The sequence below is a fragment of the Arachis hypogaea genome, chromosome 12, assembly GCF_003086295.3.
Source record: "Arachis hypogaea cultivar Tifrunner chromosome 12, arahy.Tifrunner.gnm2.J5K5, whole genome shotgun sequence".
Classification (NCBI taxonomy): Eukaryota; Viridiplantae; Streptophyta; class Magnoliopsida; order Fabales; family Fabaceae; genus Arachis; species Arachis hypogaea.
In genome coordinates, this window is record NC_092047.1 from 46,945,436 (window position 1) to 46,960,421 (window position 14,986).

The 14,986-nt window shown below is 38.4% G+C and overlaps 1 protein-coding gene across 1 annotated transcript; it reads right to left on the bottom strand.

Annotated features, from left to right (window-relative positions):
* Window positions 1–298: 298 nt before the first annotated feature.
* On the bottom strand, window positions 299–7,336 carry LOC112730022 (DNA repair protein RAD5B). Its single transcript, XM_025780143.3, has 18 exons — window positions 5,742–7,336; window positions 5,186–5,319; window positions 4,925–5,060; window positions 4,783–4,833; window positions 4,482–4,646; window positions 4,248–4,399; window positions 4,088–4,166; window positions 3,801–3,980; window positions 3,553–3,696; window positions 3,314–3,466; window positions 3,084–3,151; window positions 2,831–2,953; window positions 2,651–2,750; window positions 2,332–2,444; window positions 1,576–2,227; window positions 1,395–1,466; window positions 1,199–1,297; window positions 299–685 (listed from the first exon to the last, which is right to left on the bottom strand). The coding sequence occupies exons 1-18, from the start codon at window positions 6,528–6,530 to the stop codon at window positions 563–565; spliced, it is 3,333 nt and encodes a 1,110-aa protein (XP_025635928.1). The 5' UTR covers window positions 6,531–7,336; the 3' UTR covers window positions 299–562.
* Between the last annotated feature and the right edge of the window lie 7,650 nt (window positions 7,337–14,986).

Sequence of the window (14,986 nt, forward strand, 5' to 3'; positions counted from 1 at the left end):
AATTTATAAATTTAAAAGATATTTTTATTAGTTTAATAATTTAAGATAATTTTCGTATGTTTATCTTGCTCCACTATTTGAATTTAACAAGTTCATTTTTGAGGATTAGTGTTGTATTTTTTATTAATTAAATAAATTTTAATTTTCTATTTATTATATACTTAATAATTCAGATTTAAAATTTAATATTTAAGATTTAAAATTTATAATATTTTATTTATTTCCTTTTTTTTACTTTATAAAAGTTAATTTTGAGAAAATATCCCACTCCTTTGACGAAAGAGAAAAGCACCAAACATACTGCTAAATGCTAATAATACCTCAAGATTTGGGAAACAGCTTGCTTTTTTCTTTTTCGGTACAGACTTTTCTTTAGGTCATCCAATTCAGACTAACATATGAGAAAGAAGCTCCAATAATGGTTATACGACCCTACTCAACTATACAAAAAAATGTGCTTCATTTGAAGATGTAAAGCACTGAATTATAATAGTACCCCCGGAATATAAAATAGATAATAGACAATATTGACTCGAGTCATCTACCCCAAAATAATAAATTCTCATGTGAATAGCATTTTGAGATCTTGAATCCTAGCAGTCCGAACATCATCATCAGTAAGGGCACCCGCTATCATTCTCTCTTTTCTGGCCTGCAATTGTTGCAAGCGGTCTTCCACTGTGCCCTGTTCACAGTAACCAGAATCCATAAATCAACCAAAACGCTCCGGGAGGAGGGAATAAACTACAAAAGAATGTGCAAATTGAATCCTGGTGCAGAAAAGTTCAAGACACAATCTGACATGACATAAGAATTGGACGAAATAACTTGAAAAAAAAACGTGAAAAATGTGAAGGCGTCTTTTTGTCAATTAAGATACCAATGCTAAACCAAAAATTAAGGGAAAGAAATCAAAAGCAAAAATAGTTATTCTTGCATAAAGTTTGACTTTAAGTAGCTATCATTGTTTAGTAGTGTCAAAGGGGTCACCCTAATTAAAAATAAAAAAAAGGTGCAATACTGTTTAGGGTTAATATGCTATTGAGTAGCAATTTTGAAGATTCAAAGTCCAAAGCCAAAATCAGAACATTTGACTCATGACAAATTGGATTCTGGGTTTTTAAGCAGTTCAAGATAAAATGTAGTATTTGCTAACGTCTAACAGTTCTAAGGTAGGTGAGAAAATGCATTAGCTAACCTTGACAATGAATCTTCTAACAACAACCCTTCGCTTCTGTCCAATGCGATAAATTCTCATTATTGCTTGTTCCTCAACTGCTGGATTCCACCATGGATCCTATGTAAACATTAGAAAGAGTTAACACACTGAAAAGATACATGTTACATATATTGAGTAGAGGGGGAAGAAAGGGGAGCCGGTTTAGGCTATATACCATAATAAAAACATTTGAGGCTGCAGTTAAGTTTAAGCCAACCCCACCAGCTTTTAATGACATCAACAAGACCTGAAAACAAAAAACAAAAGGAATACGTAAAAATGAGTGTTGATATTCAGGCCTTCAGGAGTAATATTTTATCATTGTAAATGTTGTTTCAAATAGAGATTTCAGTTACCCTTATCTCTTTTGTATTGAATTCACTCAGAACATTCTCCCTCTGTTTCTGGGTCAATTTGCCATCGTATCTCAGAAAATCAATTCCTCTCCTTCTCAGTGGATTCTCCAACAGATCAAAGAACGATGTCCATTGACTGAACACAATACTTTTTTCACCAGGGGATGACTTCTGAATGTTTTGCAAGTAATCCAAGAGCTTTGAAACCTTTGAAGACTCTGTCATATTGTTTGCAATATCAACCTTGAACGTGCTTTCAGATGGACAAATAATGAGATCACTTTTCCTGAGTTGCTGACGACAGATTGCACATTTACCACCCTCAGATGTCCCCCAGTGACTGAATAGGCATTCTCTACAGAACCTATGTGCACAAGGAGTAAACACAGGATCATCTGGTGCCTCCATGCATATAGGGCATTCCAAGATTTCACCCTTTTGAATAAGCTCCAAGACCTCCTCAATGTATGCACGAGATTGCATGGAGCTCGAAGTAGAATCAGTATCGATAAGGAATTTTCTAGCGAGTTTATTCAACTCTGCTTGTTTCTGTGGATCATTTTGACTACTGCACATGTTAAGTGACTCAGCACTTGATTGCAAGAATTTTCTTGCAAGTCTGCTCAAGTCTGCATATTTCTCTGAGTTACCGCTGCATAAATAAGGCAATTCATCATTAAATAGACAGTATATGAGAGGAATGGATATTGGGAAGACAAAAAAGGTAGGGAGAAATTTAATGATTGCCTCACTCACCACATAACCAAAAATGGATGGTTACAACACCGTCTCAATTGCAATAGCAGGTCAAGGATATTTGCATAGTTGTGTAAAACCTTTCCTTGTGCAACATAATGATCAAATTGAACCTGTTTGATTGCATAAAAATGTTTAAGATTCATGACACAGATCCCAGACAAGAATATACTTAACAAATATCCAAACTGCTTAAGCAGAGGATCAATTTCAGGCATAAATTATAAAACAGTGAACAATTACTAATTTACTAAAAAGAATGTAAAACATATCAAAAGATAATCTCAATCACCATCAAGAGCCATTGCACAAAACTTACCTTAGATCTAGTGAAGAGGGCTTCATAGAAATCACGTTCAGATTCTGACTGTTCACACTCAACAAAATGAGTATCAACTGGTGGCAGGAGAAGAATGGGCCTGGAAAAATATTGCAATATAAGTATCATGATAAAAATGATTTTAGATGGCAAAAGAGAGAATTTAAGGGAAATGAGTACCTCCCGTGCTTATCCTTAGTTTCCTTAGTTCTTCTTAACATCATTGTCCTTAAGATGGCCTTTACCAATTTCAAGGCTGTTGGCTCGTTGTTCTCGTAAGGCCTTTGAATCAATTTATTCCACCTACACAGTTGCAAATTATAAAACAACGAATGAACCATTAAAAACCAGTACAGTTTCCACTAAAAGGCCTCTACCTAGAACAAACATTATCAACTTATATCAACTAGTAGGCCATATGTTCTTTACATACCATGCCCAGTTGCACCAAGGTTCAACACGCAAGAAGCACAACAGGCTGAATAGGTCTTCCAAGCTATTCTGAAATAGATAAAAACAAAAGCATAAGCAATGTGCCTGAAGGTGAGTCATTTCACATTTCAAAGAAAGACATAAAGTTTATTTCCACATGGAAGAATATCTCAACTTGAACTACAATGTAAATGGAAACATAATGTTCAACAGATAATCAGAAAGACAAACCTGAAGAGGGGTTCCAGTTAGACACCAGCGGCAGTGTGAGGTCAAAGCAAATGCAGCCATGGCACCCTGGCTTTTATGGGCTTTAATAGTATGAGCTTCATCTAGCACAACCCTGTACCACTGGACCCCGTGGTAGATACTATTCTCTCCATCCTGGTTTCAACAGTCACGGAGCACACAATATGAGAAAGCTTACTGTGCTTTTAAAGAAATGCAAGTATAAAGGAAAATATCCTTACATTTTTATATGCTCCTGACAGGACATTATATGTTGTTAAGACAACATCATGCCTTGCAAGCAACTCAGGATCAGTGGTTCTACCCCCACCATAATGAACAAATATGGAGAGACTGTCTTCTTTTGAATGTGTTTCAAGCTCATCCTGTATAAATTGAAAGCTTAAGAACTACTTTTGTAAATTATAAGATGATGCTGAAAATCAGTGGTGGTGATTTTTCCCTTGATGCTGAAAACAAGGATACTCACCTTCCATTGACCTAATAATGCCACCGGACAAACAATAAGAGTGCCACCATTAGGCCTATATATGCTCCTCCTCCTACAAGTGATAAGACTATCATTTTCTGAGTTAACCCTGCCTGTGTTAGTGAGAATCAGAGCAATTGTCATGACCGTCTTTCCAAGTCCCATTGAATCTGCTAGAATCTATATAAATAAAAAGTGTTTATAACATTATTTCATAATTAACACACTCCTCAAACTGTATAATATGTAGAAATCTGATAAGGCTGATAGTCTTGAAACAAACTAACCCCTCCTCTTGCCATCTGTGTAGCTCTTGGAATTGTGGTTGTTGCTTCTCCAGTGAAGATATTCACATAAATCATTCTTCTGTTAAGGATAATGTCAGGATTTGTTCCCCACTGATATTCATCGAAAGGATTTCATTTAGATTATTATTAGAGAACATACCCCTCACATATTTTGTAGGCAGACCAGCAAGGATTAAGATTACTCTCAGCACTATCGGCCCTATTCCCATTTTCTATCTCTGACATCCAATAGAGAGCTTGTTTCTGGTAAGGCTTTAGAACACACGTCAGTGTTCGTGGCGCATCCTTCTCCTATAGGTACAAGAATTGGACACACGTTGATAAGATGTGAAATATAAGTAACTGAAAATTTAAAAGCTGAAGAGCTTTTTACCTCCAGGTCATAGATTTCTGAAGCTCCAATGAGCTTATTCAAAGCCGACTCTGAAAGAGATTGTTCATTCTCATTCTGCTCCGGAATCTGTTGGACACCCTTTCCTGATTCAGCCACCTTTCTTTGCTTGATCATATGTAAGGCTACAGCTTCACCTGGGTCAACCTGGCAGCTTCAACAGAATTAGACTTCCGGGGAAGCATTTATTTCAAATGCATTTAAATAATTTTCTTAACAATTATTATGAAAAGTAGAAATAGTTAAAAAGGAAGGAACAGATTGTGTAGCATCTAGCAAATACCTCAGTATTTCTCGACCGCTTTTTGGAAACATCATCAGGGGTGAAATAGGCCTGGGAGAGGTTGGGGGAAATACCCTCGTTATAAATGCAAAATAAAGAAACTACCAAAACGAATGAAATATATAGGTCTATAATCTATTACCTTCTGATATGGTTTAATCTCTAGCATTTTGAACAGTTGAGGAAGTGGCTTGATGGTAGAGCTACGGTTGCGACAAGCTTCTATGCTCCACGAGTTTTCAACACATTCTGTGAATACAGATTGGTGAATATAAAAGCTGCAAACAAAAACAGGGGGTAAATTAACTATCTAGCTTCGTCTACAAAATACCGTATCAAGTTAAAGATAATCAAAAGGAAATAAATAAGGGATTATATGAACAATCAAGATTTTTTCACATACCTCACTAACAGCATGATTTCTTGCATCATTTTGAGGCTATGTGGTACACCTATGCATCGCCCTCGAACCTGAACAAACCCAGATTGCACAAGAGGAACTACAGTGTTCGCCCACTCCATTGGAAGCCTCCCAACCTACAGAATAGAATTCCAACCACACAACAAACGCAACACCGTCAGCTTCCAAATAATTTCACACCATAAACAGCTCTCAAAAAAAACAAAGCTAAAATGCACCAAAACTTGCCCAACAATTGTCATGTCAAGTAACGACTCGTTTTTAGCCAAGTTACAAATAAAATTCTACAAAATCATAAATTTCAATTATATCAATTTTGCTACATACGCCACATTGCAATGTCAACACATTTACACAAGTCTTGATGGGTTTAGTTCTAATAAAAATCGGATAAAAAAACCCTAAATTATTCTACTAAAAAACCGGTATTAATTCTTCATTTAAAAGGCCAAATTAACTAATAAAAAATGAATTTTAAAACTACAAACATCAGATGAAGATGTATTTATCTAATCAAACAATTAATATCAAATTTTACCAATCCGGAACGCTTAGTTGAGATGCGAACGAGGGATTGAGACTTGCGAGACGAATTAGATCGAGGGAAATCGAAGTGAACGATCTCATTATCTACCAATCGCCGCACTCCCTTCGCCATCGAAAGAGCAATCTCCACCTTTCTTCCCATCAGCAACCACCCTTGCGGCACATCGAACTCACCGTCCTCGAGTCCTGGAATCCTCTCTTCAACCTTCTCCTTCTTCACTTCAGCATTACGCGCTTGATTTAAACTCAGAATCGCTAGGTCGCCATCGTCGGCGACTACCGGTTCCTCCTTGACGCGAACAACAACGCTCTCAGCAACTGGTTTCATAGCCTCCTCTTCCGACGCAACTTTCGTGTTCGTAGCCTTTAGAAACTCCTCAAATGACATCATAGAGCGTTTACCTTCGCCTTCGGGCTCTTGTTGCACAATCTGCGTTTCCATCACCACCTCCGAAGTAGAATCTCCGTCGTCCTCGAAACGCGTTTCTTCTTGTATTTCAGAAGAAACGTGTTTCGAATCTGCTTCCTGTTCTTGCGGCTTTTCCTCATTCGCGTTGTTTCCGGTGGTTGTTTCGCTTCCTCTGGGTTGATTCGGCGAGTCGGCAGGGTTGTGAGGGGCAAGGACACGGGTGCTAGTGAGGGCGCGGACCACTGTGAGGGGCTGGGCGACAATGACAGGCTTGCCGTTGAAGGATACGACGTCGTCGCTTTTGGAAGGGGTTAGAACCTTCTGGAAGGCTCCTCCTCCTTCTTTTCCTTCAGTTACTGAATGTTCCTCCATTGGTTAAATTGTATAAGAGCCTTAAAAGGAAAAAAATGAAAATGGAGAAGTTTAAAAGAACAAAGCGGAGAGGTTATGACTTATGAAGACCATGAAAGTAGAGAGTAGAGAGTGGAAATGAGACTGTATAAAGGTGTTTCGCGTTTGAGGTTTATAAAGGAAGAATAGAATATGAAGTGGGCGGGATTTTAGAGAGTGAACGTGGCGCCAAATCCGTTTAACCTTTTGCCGCTGTTTTTAATTCTTTTTTTCCTTGGTTTATTTGCAAGATTTTACCGCAAAGGCGCAAATCCAATTTATCATTGCCTACCTTCGGGCGCAGTTTTGTGTGTGCGTGTGCGCTTTTTATTTTCTATGTGGAGGGCTGGAATGAGTTGAAGGTAGTTATGGAGGAGGAGGAGGGGGAGTTTTACTTTAATGTGGTATCAATGCAAAAGGAAATCAGACTGTGCGAATGGAGGACGGGAACTTGGATCCTCCGATTTGCATGCACTTAAGCGGACCGTCCGATTTTTGCATAGGCAAGCCATGTGTCGCTGAGTGCTTGCTCCTCACAAACGGTGCCCCTTTAACCCAACCAAATCCGGTGCATGCGTACTAAACGAGTTCAGTTTCATTTCCTCCCCCACCAACACACACAACTCCATCTTCTTTCTCCCTCAACGTTTTGGGCAGCTGCTGTGTGAGGAAACAAAGCTAAAATGTCAAGAAAAATTAAATTTAAAAATGTTGATCGTCCGGAACTCCACATTATAAAATATTTGAGCTACTCTGATTATGTATGTTTTTTTTTTAAATTTTAATTATTTTCTGCAGATTTTTAATTTTTTTTTAAATTTAGTTATATTTATGTTTGGTTGTTAGGATATTTATGGTTGTTAGGAGTTGATCTGAAGAATATATATATACGAATTAGTGTATAGATTTATTGATAGAAATTTAAAATTAATTATTTAAATAAATAAGGGGTAAGTGTAGTAGTTTATGGTTGTTAGTTGAGCTGAAGAACATATGTATGAATTAGTGTATAGATTTATTGATAGAAATTTAAAAATAAATGTTTAAATAAATAAGGTGTGTAATAGTTATTATAATTTGGTCAGAGTAATTTGTAATATAATAAGTTATAAAAAAATAATTTTTAAAAAATTTTGGAATAATTTTAGAAGTTATGGTTATTTATAGAAATTTAGGAACATATGATTAAATAATAGTTAGAATATATATATGTTTAGACGTGGTTAGTTGTTGTTTAGATTTTTTTTAATAACAGATTAGAAATAAAAAAATTAATATTAGAAATTTTTGTAATAATATTAGAAATTAGAGTTGTTAACTGTTGCAATTAAATTCAGAAATTTAGAAATATGTATTTAAATAATAGTTAGATAAGTGGGTTTAAATATAATTAATTCTTGTTTATAAATTTTTGGAATAATTTTTGTAATTAGAGTTAAGAATTTAACTGTAATGTTTAACTTTAAAATTTATGGTTATATGTTTAAATAATGGTTAGCAATATGTGTATTTAAAAATAAGTAATTGTTGTTTAGACGTTTATCCAATATAATAGATTAGTATTAAGAATGACATGTTTATAATTTTTTATAATAGTTTTAGATTTAATAATTAATTAGGTAACTGTTATAATTAATTAGGTAACCATTCTAATTAATTATAGTTTTAGTTGAGGTTTTTTTATTATTACATTAGAACAGTATTAATTACATAGAAAGTGAACCTATGTATTAGTAGTTATTATCTGCAGCAGCTTAGATATAGGTTCTATGTACATTAATTAATATTTGAGATAAAAATGTTATTACTTAGTAATTCGGATTCAATATAATTATATTCTTTAATTAGCTTTTTAAAATTATGTATGATAGTTGTGTAATTTGATTCGTGCTTTTGCTATGCTTTTGTAGGCCTCACGGATGATGACATGTGATCACCATGTCCCTCCGGATCGGTACGATGAGAGAGTGGAGGAGCATCTACGATCAACTGGGTTTTACCATGTTAGTCAGATTGGAGTAGTTTAATGCCAGAAAGCACTGGTAAATGCTTTAGTGGAAAGGTGGCACCCGGAGACACATACCTTCCACCTTCCAGTTGGTGAATGTGCCGTGTCACTGGAAGACGTGGCTATGATCTTTGGTCTTTCGATCGAAGGCCTTCCAGTGACTGGCATGACTTTGAGTAGTTTTGAGGCATTAGAGGCGGAGTGTCTGCATCAATTTGGGGTGGCGCCGAGAAAGTCGGATTGTCGAGGAAGTGGCATAAAACTGACGTGGCTACGGGATTTAAAAGAACGGTCACAGTTGACCGATGAGAACAGTATACAGGTGTACGTTAAGTGCCACATCATGTTGTTGATCGGTACGATCTTGTTTGGAGACAAGTCTGGGGCATCTGTCCACTGGAAGTATCTGCCTCTGCTGAGTGATTTTGCTAGTATTGGACAGTATAGCTGGGGTTCAGCCTGCCTAGCACACCTGTACAGGAGCTTATGCAGGGCCTCACGTTTTGATTGTAAGAAAATCGATGGGCCGCTGACACTTCTACTATGTTGGGCATGGATGCGCCTACCATATCTAGCACCGGTTCCTAGGGAACCTTGCAGTTTTTCGCTTGCCAATAGGTTAGACTATCTTACGTTTACTTGGTATCTTCATGTTTAGAAACCAATTGTGTTAATGAGATGCGTTATATTAGGTGGCGAAACTGGGAGCGTGGAGATCGAGTCTATAGATATCATAAGCTTGCTCATTTTCGGAAGGCCTTGGATGAACTCCAGGAGGCCAGGTGTGTTTGATATTTACATTATATGTGGGTCAGGTCTAGTGATTTACTTATTTGGATTTTAATTATTTGCTTGCTTTACTTTTACCAGTTTTTGTGGGTTGCATATTCTGGGATCGTGTTGATCCGGACATAATTCCTGCTGAGATCTACATGCACTCAGTGATTTGGAGTGCAACGGTGCCACTGGTATCTTCTGAGTGTATTGAATGACATGCTACCGACAGGTTTAGACGTTAGTTCGGTTTCGTTCAGGGAGTTTCTCATCAGGAACGGAGTCTAGACCGCGCACACGGAGAAGTATTAACTGGTCCTAAGAATCTGAACTGGGCCACAGCCACGTCTCATTCATTTTGGGTGATGCAGTGGACAAACAGGTATAATCACGTTCTTACGGATGAACCCATGATGCCACAGCAGCCATTAGATACTTATATGTACTGGTACCGTTCAAAGTATGGTGATCACTTGAACTTGTCGGATCTTGCGGTCCAAGAGGATGTTGAGGGTGACCAAGTTATGGATGATGATAATGAAGAGTGGTGCACGAAATTGTGATCTCTGGTAATGGCTCCAAAAACTTGGTGCTCTAATCTCAATTCATAATTTGTCACAACTTCGATACAACTAACCAGCAAGTGCACTAGGTCGTCCAAGTAATAAACCTTACGTGAGTAAGGGTCGATCACACGGAGATTGTTGGTATGAAGCAAGCTATGGTCACCTTGTAAATCTCAGTCAGGCGGATATAAAATAATTATGGAGTTTTCGAAATTAAATAATAAAAGAAGGATAGAAATACTTATGTAAATCATTGGTGAGAAATTCAGATAAGCGCATAGAGATGCTTTCGTTCCTCTAAGCCTTTGCTTTCCTGCTGCCTTCATCCAATCAATCCTACTCCTTTCCATGGCTGGCTTTATGTAAGGACATCACCGTTGTCAATGGCTACTTTGTATCCTCTCTGGAAAATGGTCCGATGCGCTGTCACTGCATGGCTAATCGTCTGGAGGCATCACCCTTGCCAATGGCTGCAATCCATCCTCTTGTGAAAATGGTCCAAATGCTCTGTCACAGCACGGCTAATCATCTGAGGTTCTCGATCATACTGGAATAGGATTCACTATCCTTTTGCGTCTGTCACTACGCCCAGCACTCGCGAGTTTGAAGTTTGTCACAGTCATTCAATCCCAGAGTCCTACTCGGAATACCATAGACAAGGATTAGACTTTTCGGACTCTCATGAATGCCGCCATCAATCTAGCTTATACCACGAAGATTCTGATTAAGAGATCTAAGAGATACTCATTCAATCTAAGGTAGAACGGAAGTGGTTGTCAGGCACGCGTTCCTAGGGAATGATGATGATTGTCACGTTCATCACATTCAGGTTGAAGTGCGAATGAATATCTTAGAAGCGGAATAAGTTGAATTGAATAGAAAACAGTAGTACTTTGCATTAATCTTTGAGGAACAGCAGAGCTCCACACCTTAATCTATGGAGTGTAGAAACTCTACCGTTGAAAATACATAAGTGAAAGGTCCAGGCATGGCCAAATGGCCAGCCCCTCTGATCTAAGAACTAGGCATCCAAAGATGTCTAATACAATAGTAAAAAGTCCTATTTATAATAAACTAACTACGAGGGTTTACAGAAGTAAGTAATTGATGCATAAATCTACTTCCGGGGCCCACTTGGTGTGTGCTTGGGCTGAGCTTGAATGTTACATGTGCAGAGGCTCTTTCTGGAGTTGAATGCCAGCTTTTGTGCCATTTTGGGCGTTGAACTCCACTTTGCAACTTGTTTCTGGCGCTGGACGCCAGAATTGGGCAGAGAGCTGGCGTTGAACGCCAGTTTGTGTCATCTAAACTCGGCCAAAGTATAGACTATTATATATTGCTGGAAAGCCCTGGATGTCTACTTTTCAAAGCAATTGAAAGCGCGCCATTCTGAGTTATGTAGCTCTAGAAAATCCACTTTGAGTGCAGGGAGGTCAGAATCCAACAGCATCAGCAGTCCTTCTTCAACCTCTGAATCTGATTTTTGCTCAAGTCCCTCAATTTCAGCCAGAAAATACCTGAAATCATAGAAAAACACACAAACTCATAGTAAATTCCAGAAATGTGAATTTAACATAAAAACTAATGAAAACATCGCTAAAAGTAACTAGATTCTACTAAAAGCATACTAAAAACAATGCCAAAAAGCGTATAAATTATCCGCTCATCACAACACCAAACTTAAATTGTTGCTTGTCCCCAAGCAACTGAAAATCAAATAGGATAAAAAGAAGAGAATATACTATAAATTCCAAACTATCAATGAAACATAGCTCCAATCAGATGACCGGGACTTGTAGCTTTTTGCCTCTTGAATAGTTTTGGCATCTCACTTTATCCATTGAAGTTCAGAATGATTGGCTTCTATAGGAACTCAGAGTTCAAATGGTGTTATTGATTCTCCTAGTTCAGTATGATGATTCTTGAACACAGCTATTTTATGAGTCTTGGCCGTGGCCCTAAGCACTTTGTTTTCCAGTATTACCACCGGATACATAAATGCCACAGACACATAATTGGGTGAACCTTTTCAGATTGTGACTCAGCTTTGCTAAAGTCCCCAATTAGAGGTGTCCAGGGTTCTTAAGCACACTCTTTTTTTTTTTTGCTTTGGACCTTGACTTTAACCGCTCAGTCTCAAGTTTTCACTTGACACCTTCATGCCACAAGCACATGGTTAGGGACAGCTTGGTTTAGCCGCTTAGACCAGGATGTTATTCCTTTAGGCCCTCCTACCCACTGATGCTCAAAGCCTTGGGATCCTTTTTATTTGCCCTTGCCTTTTGGTTTTAAGGGTTATTGGCTTTTTGCTCTTGCCTCTTGGTTTTAAGAGCTTTTGGCTTTTTCTGCTTGCTTTTTTCTTTTTCTTTCTATTTTTTTTTTGCCTATTTTTTTTATGCAAGCTTTGTTCTTTGCTGCTTTTTCTTGCTTCAAGAATCATTTTCATGATTTTTCAGATTATCAAATAACATGTCTCCTTATCATCATTCTTTCAAGAGCCAACCTATTTAACATTCATGAACAACAACTTCAAAAGACATATGCATTGTTCAAGCATACATTTAGAAAACAAGAAGCATTGTTACCACATCAATATAATTAAACTAAGTTCAAGGATAAGTTCGAAACTCATGTACTTCTTGTTCTTTTGAATTAAAACAGTTTTCATTTAAGAGAGGTGATGGATTCATAGGACATTCATAACTTTAAGACATAGTTACTAACTACTAATGATCATGTAATAAGACACAAACATAGATAAGCACTTAACATGAAAAACGAAAAACAGAGAGTGTAAGAACAAGGAATGTGTCCACCTTAGTGATGGTGGCGTTTCCTTCTTGAGGAACCAATGATGTCCTTGAGCTCTTCTATGTCTCTTCCTTGTCTTTGTTGCTCCTCCCTCATTGCTTTTTGATCTTCTCTGATTTCATGAAGGATGATGGAGTGCTCTTGATGTTCCACCCTTAGTTGTCCCATGTTAGAACTTAATTCTCCTAGGGAGGTGTTGATTTGCTCCCAATAGTTTTGTGGAGGAAAATGCATCCCCTGAGGTATCTCAGGGATCTCTTGATTTGTAGCCACATGTTCTACCACTGAGCTATAGACCCTTGAGATGAATCTTTCCATCTCCCATGACTCGGAGGTGGAAGCTTTTGTCTACCCTTCCCCTTTTCTGGAGGTTTCTCCGGTCTTAGGTGCCATCAATGGTAATGAAAAAACAAAAAGCTTATGCTTTTACCACACCAAACTTAGAATTTTGCTCGCCCTCGAGCAAAAGAAGAAAGAATAGAAGAAGAAGAATAAGATATGGAGGAGATGGAGGGATATGTGTATGGGTGTGAGTGGTGAATGGAAAATAGAAGGGATGACCATGAATGGAGAGAGAGAGGATGAGGTGGGTGGGGATCCTGTGAGATTCACAGATCCTGAGATGATCCTGTGGTATCCACAAATCCTGAGGTGTCAAGGATTTACGTCCCTGCACCCATTAGGCATGTAAAATGCCCTTGCACACAACTCTGGGCGTTCAGCGCCAGATTGGTGCTTGTTCTGGGCGTTGAACGCCCATTTGTTGCCCATTTCTGGCGTTGAACGCCAGAACCATGCTTGTTTTGGGTGTTCAACGCCAGCTCTTCTCCAGGGTGCAATTCTGGCGTTCAAACGCCCAGATGCTGCCCATTTTGGGTGTTCAGCGCCAGAACCATGCTCTATTCTGGCGTTGAACGCCAGCCAGATGCTTCTATCTGGCGTTTAAACGCCAGTGAGATCCTCCTCCAGGGTGTGATTTTTCTTCTGCTGTTTTTGATTCCGTTTTCAATTTTTATATTAATTTTGTGACTCCACATGATCATGAACCTAATAAAACATGAAAAACAATGAAAATTAGATAAATAAACATTGGGTTGCCTCCCAACAAGCGCTTTCTTAATGTCAATAGCTTGACAGTGGGCTCTCATGGAGCCTCACAGATGTGCAGAGCTTTGTTGAGACCTCCCAACACCAAACTTAAAGTTTGGATATGGGGGTTTGACACCAAACTTAGAGTTTGGTTGTGGCCTCCCAACACCAAACTTAGAGTTTGACTGTGGGGGCTTTGTTTGACTCTGCTTTGAGAGAAGCTTTTTATGCTTCCTCTCCATGGATGCAGAGAGAGATCCTTGAGTTGTAAACACAAGGTTATCCTCATTTATTTGAAGGATCAATTCTCTTCTGTCCACATCAATTACAGCTCTTGCTGTGGCTAGGAAAGGTCTTCCTAGGATGATGGATTCATCCTCATCCTTCCCAGTATCTAGGACTATGAAATCAGTAGGGATGTAAAGGCCTTCAACCTTTACTAACACATCCTCTACTTGTCCATAAGCCTGTTTTCTTGAATTGTCTGCCATCTCTAATGAGATTTTAGTGGCTTGCACCCCATAGATTCCCAGTTTCTCTATTACAGAGAGAGGCATGAGGTTTATCCCTGAACCAAGGTCACACAGAGCCTTTTCAAAGATCATGTTGCCTATGGTATAAGGTATTACGAACTTTCCAGGATCCTGTTTCTTCTGAGGCAATGTCAGTTGATCCAGATCACTTAGTTCATTGGTGAACAAGGGAGGTTCATCTTCCCAAGTCTCAATACCAAATAATTTGGCATTCAGTTTCATGATTGCACCAAGAAACTTGGCAGCTTGCTCTTCAGTAACATCCTCATTCTCTTCAGAAGAGGAATATTCATCAGAGCTCATGAATGGCATAAGGAGGTTCAATGGAATCTCTATGGTCTCTAGATAAGTCTCAGATTCCTTTGGTTCCTCAGAGGGAAACTCCTTATTGATCACTGGACGTTCCAGGAGGTCTTCCTCACTAGGATTCACGTCCTCAACCTCCCTTACAGGTTTGGCCATGGAGGTTATGTCAATGGCCTTGCACTCTCCTTTTGGATTTTCTTCTGTATTGCTTGGGAAAGTACTAGGAGGGATTTTAGTGATCCTTTTACTTAGCTGGCCCACTTGTGCTTCCAAATTTCTAATGGAAGACCTTGTTTCATTCATGAAACTCACAATGGCCTTAGATAGATCAGAGACTAAGTTTGCTAAATT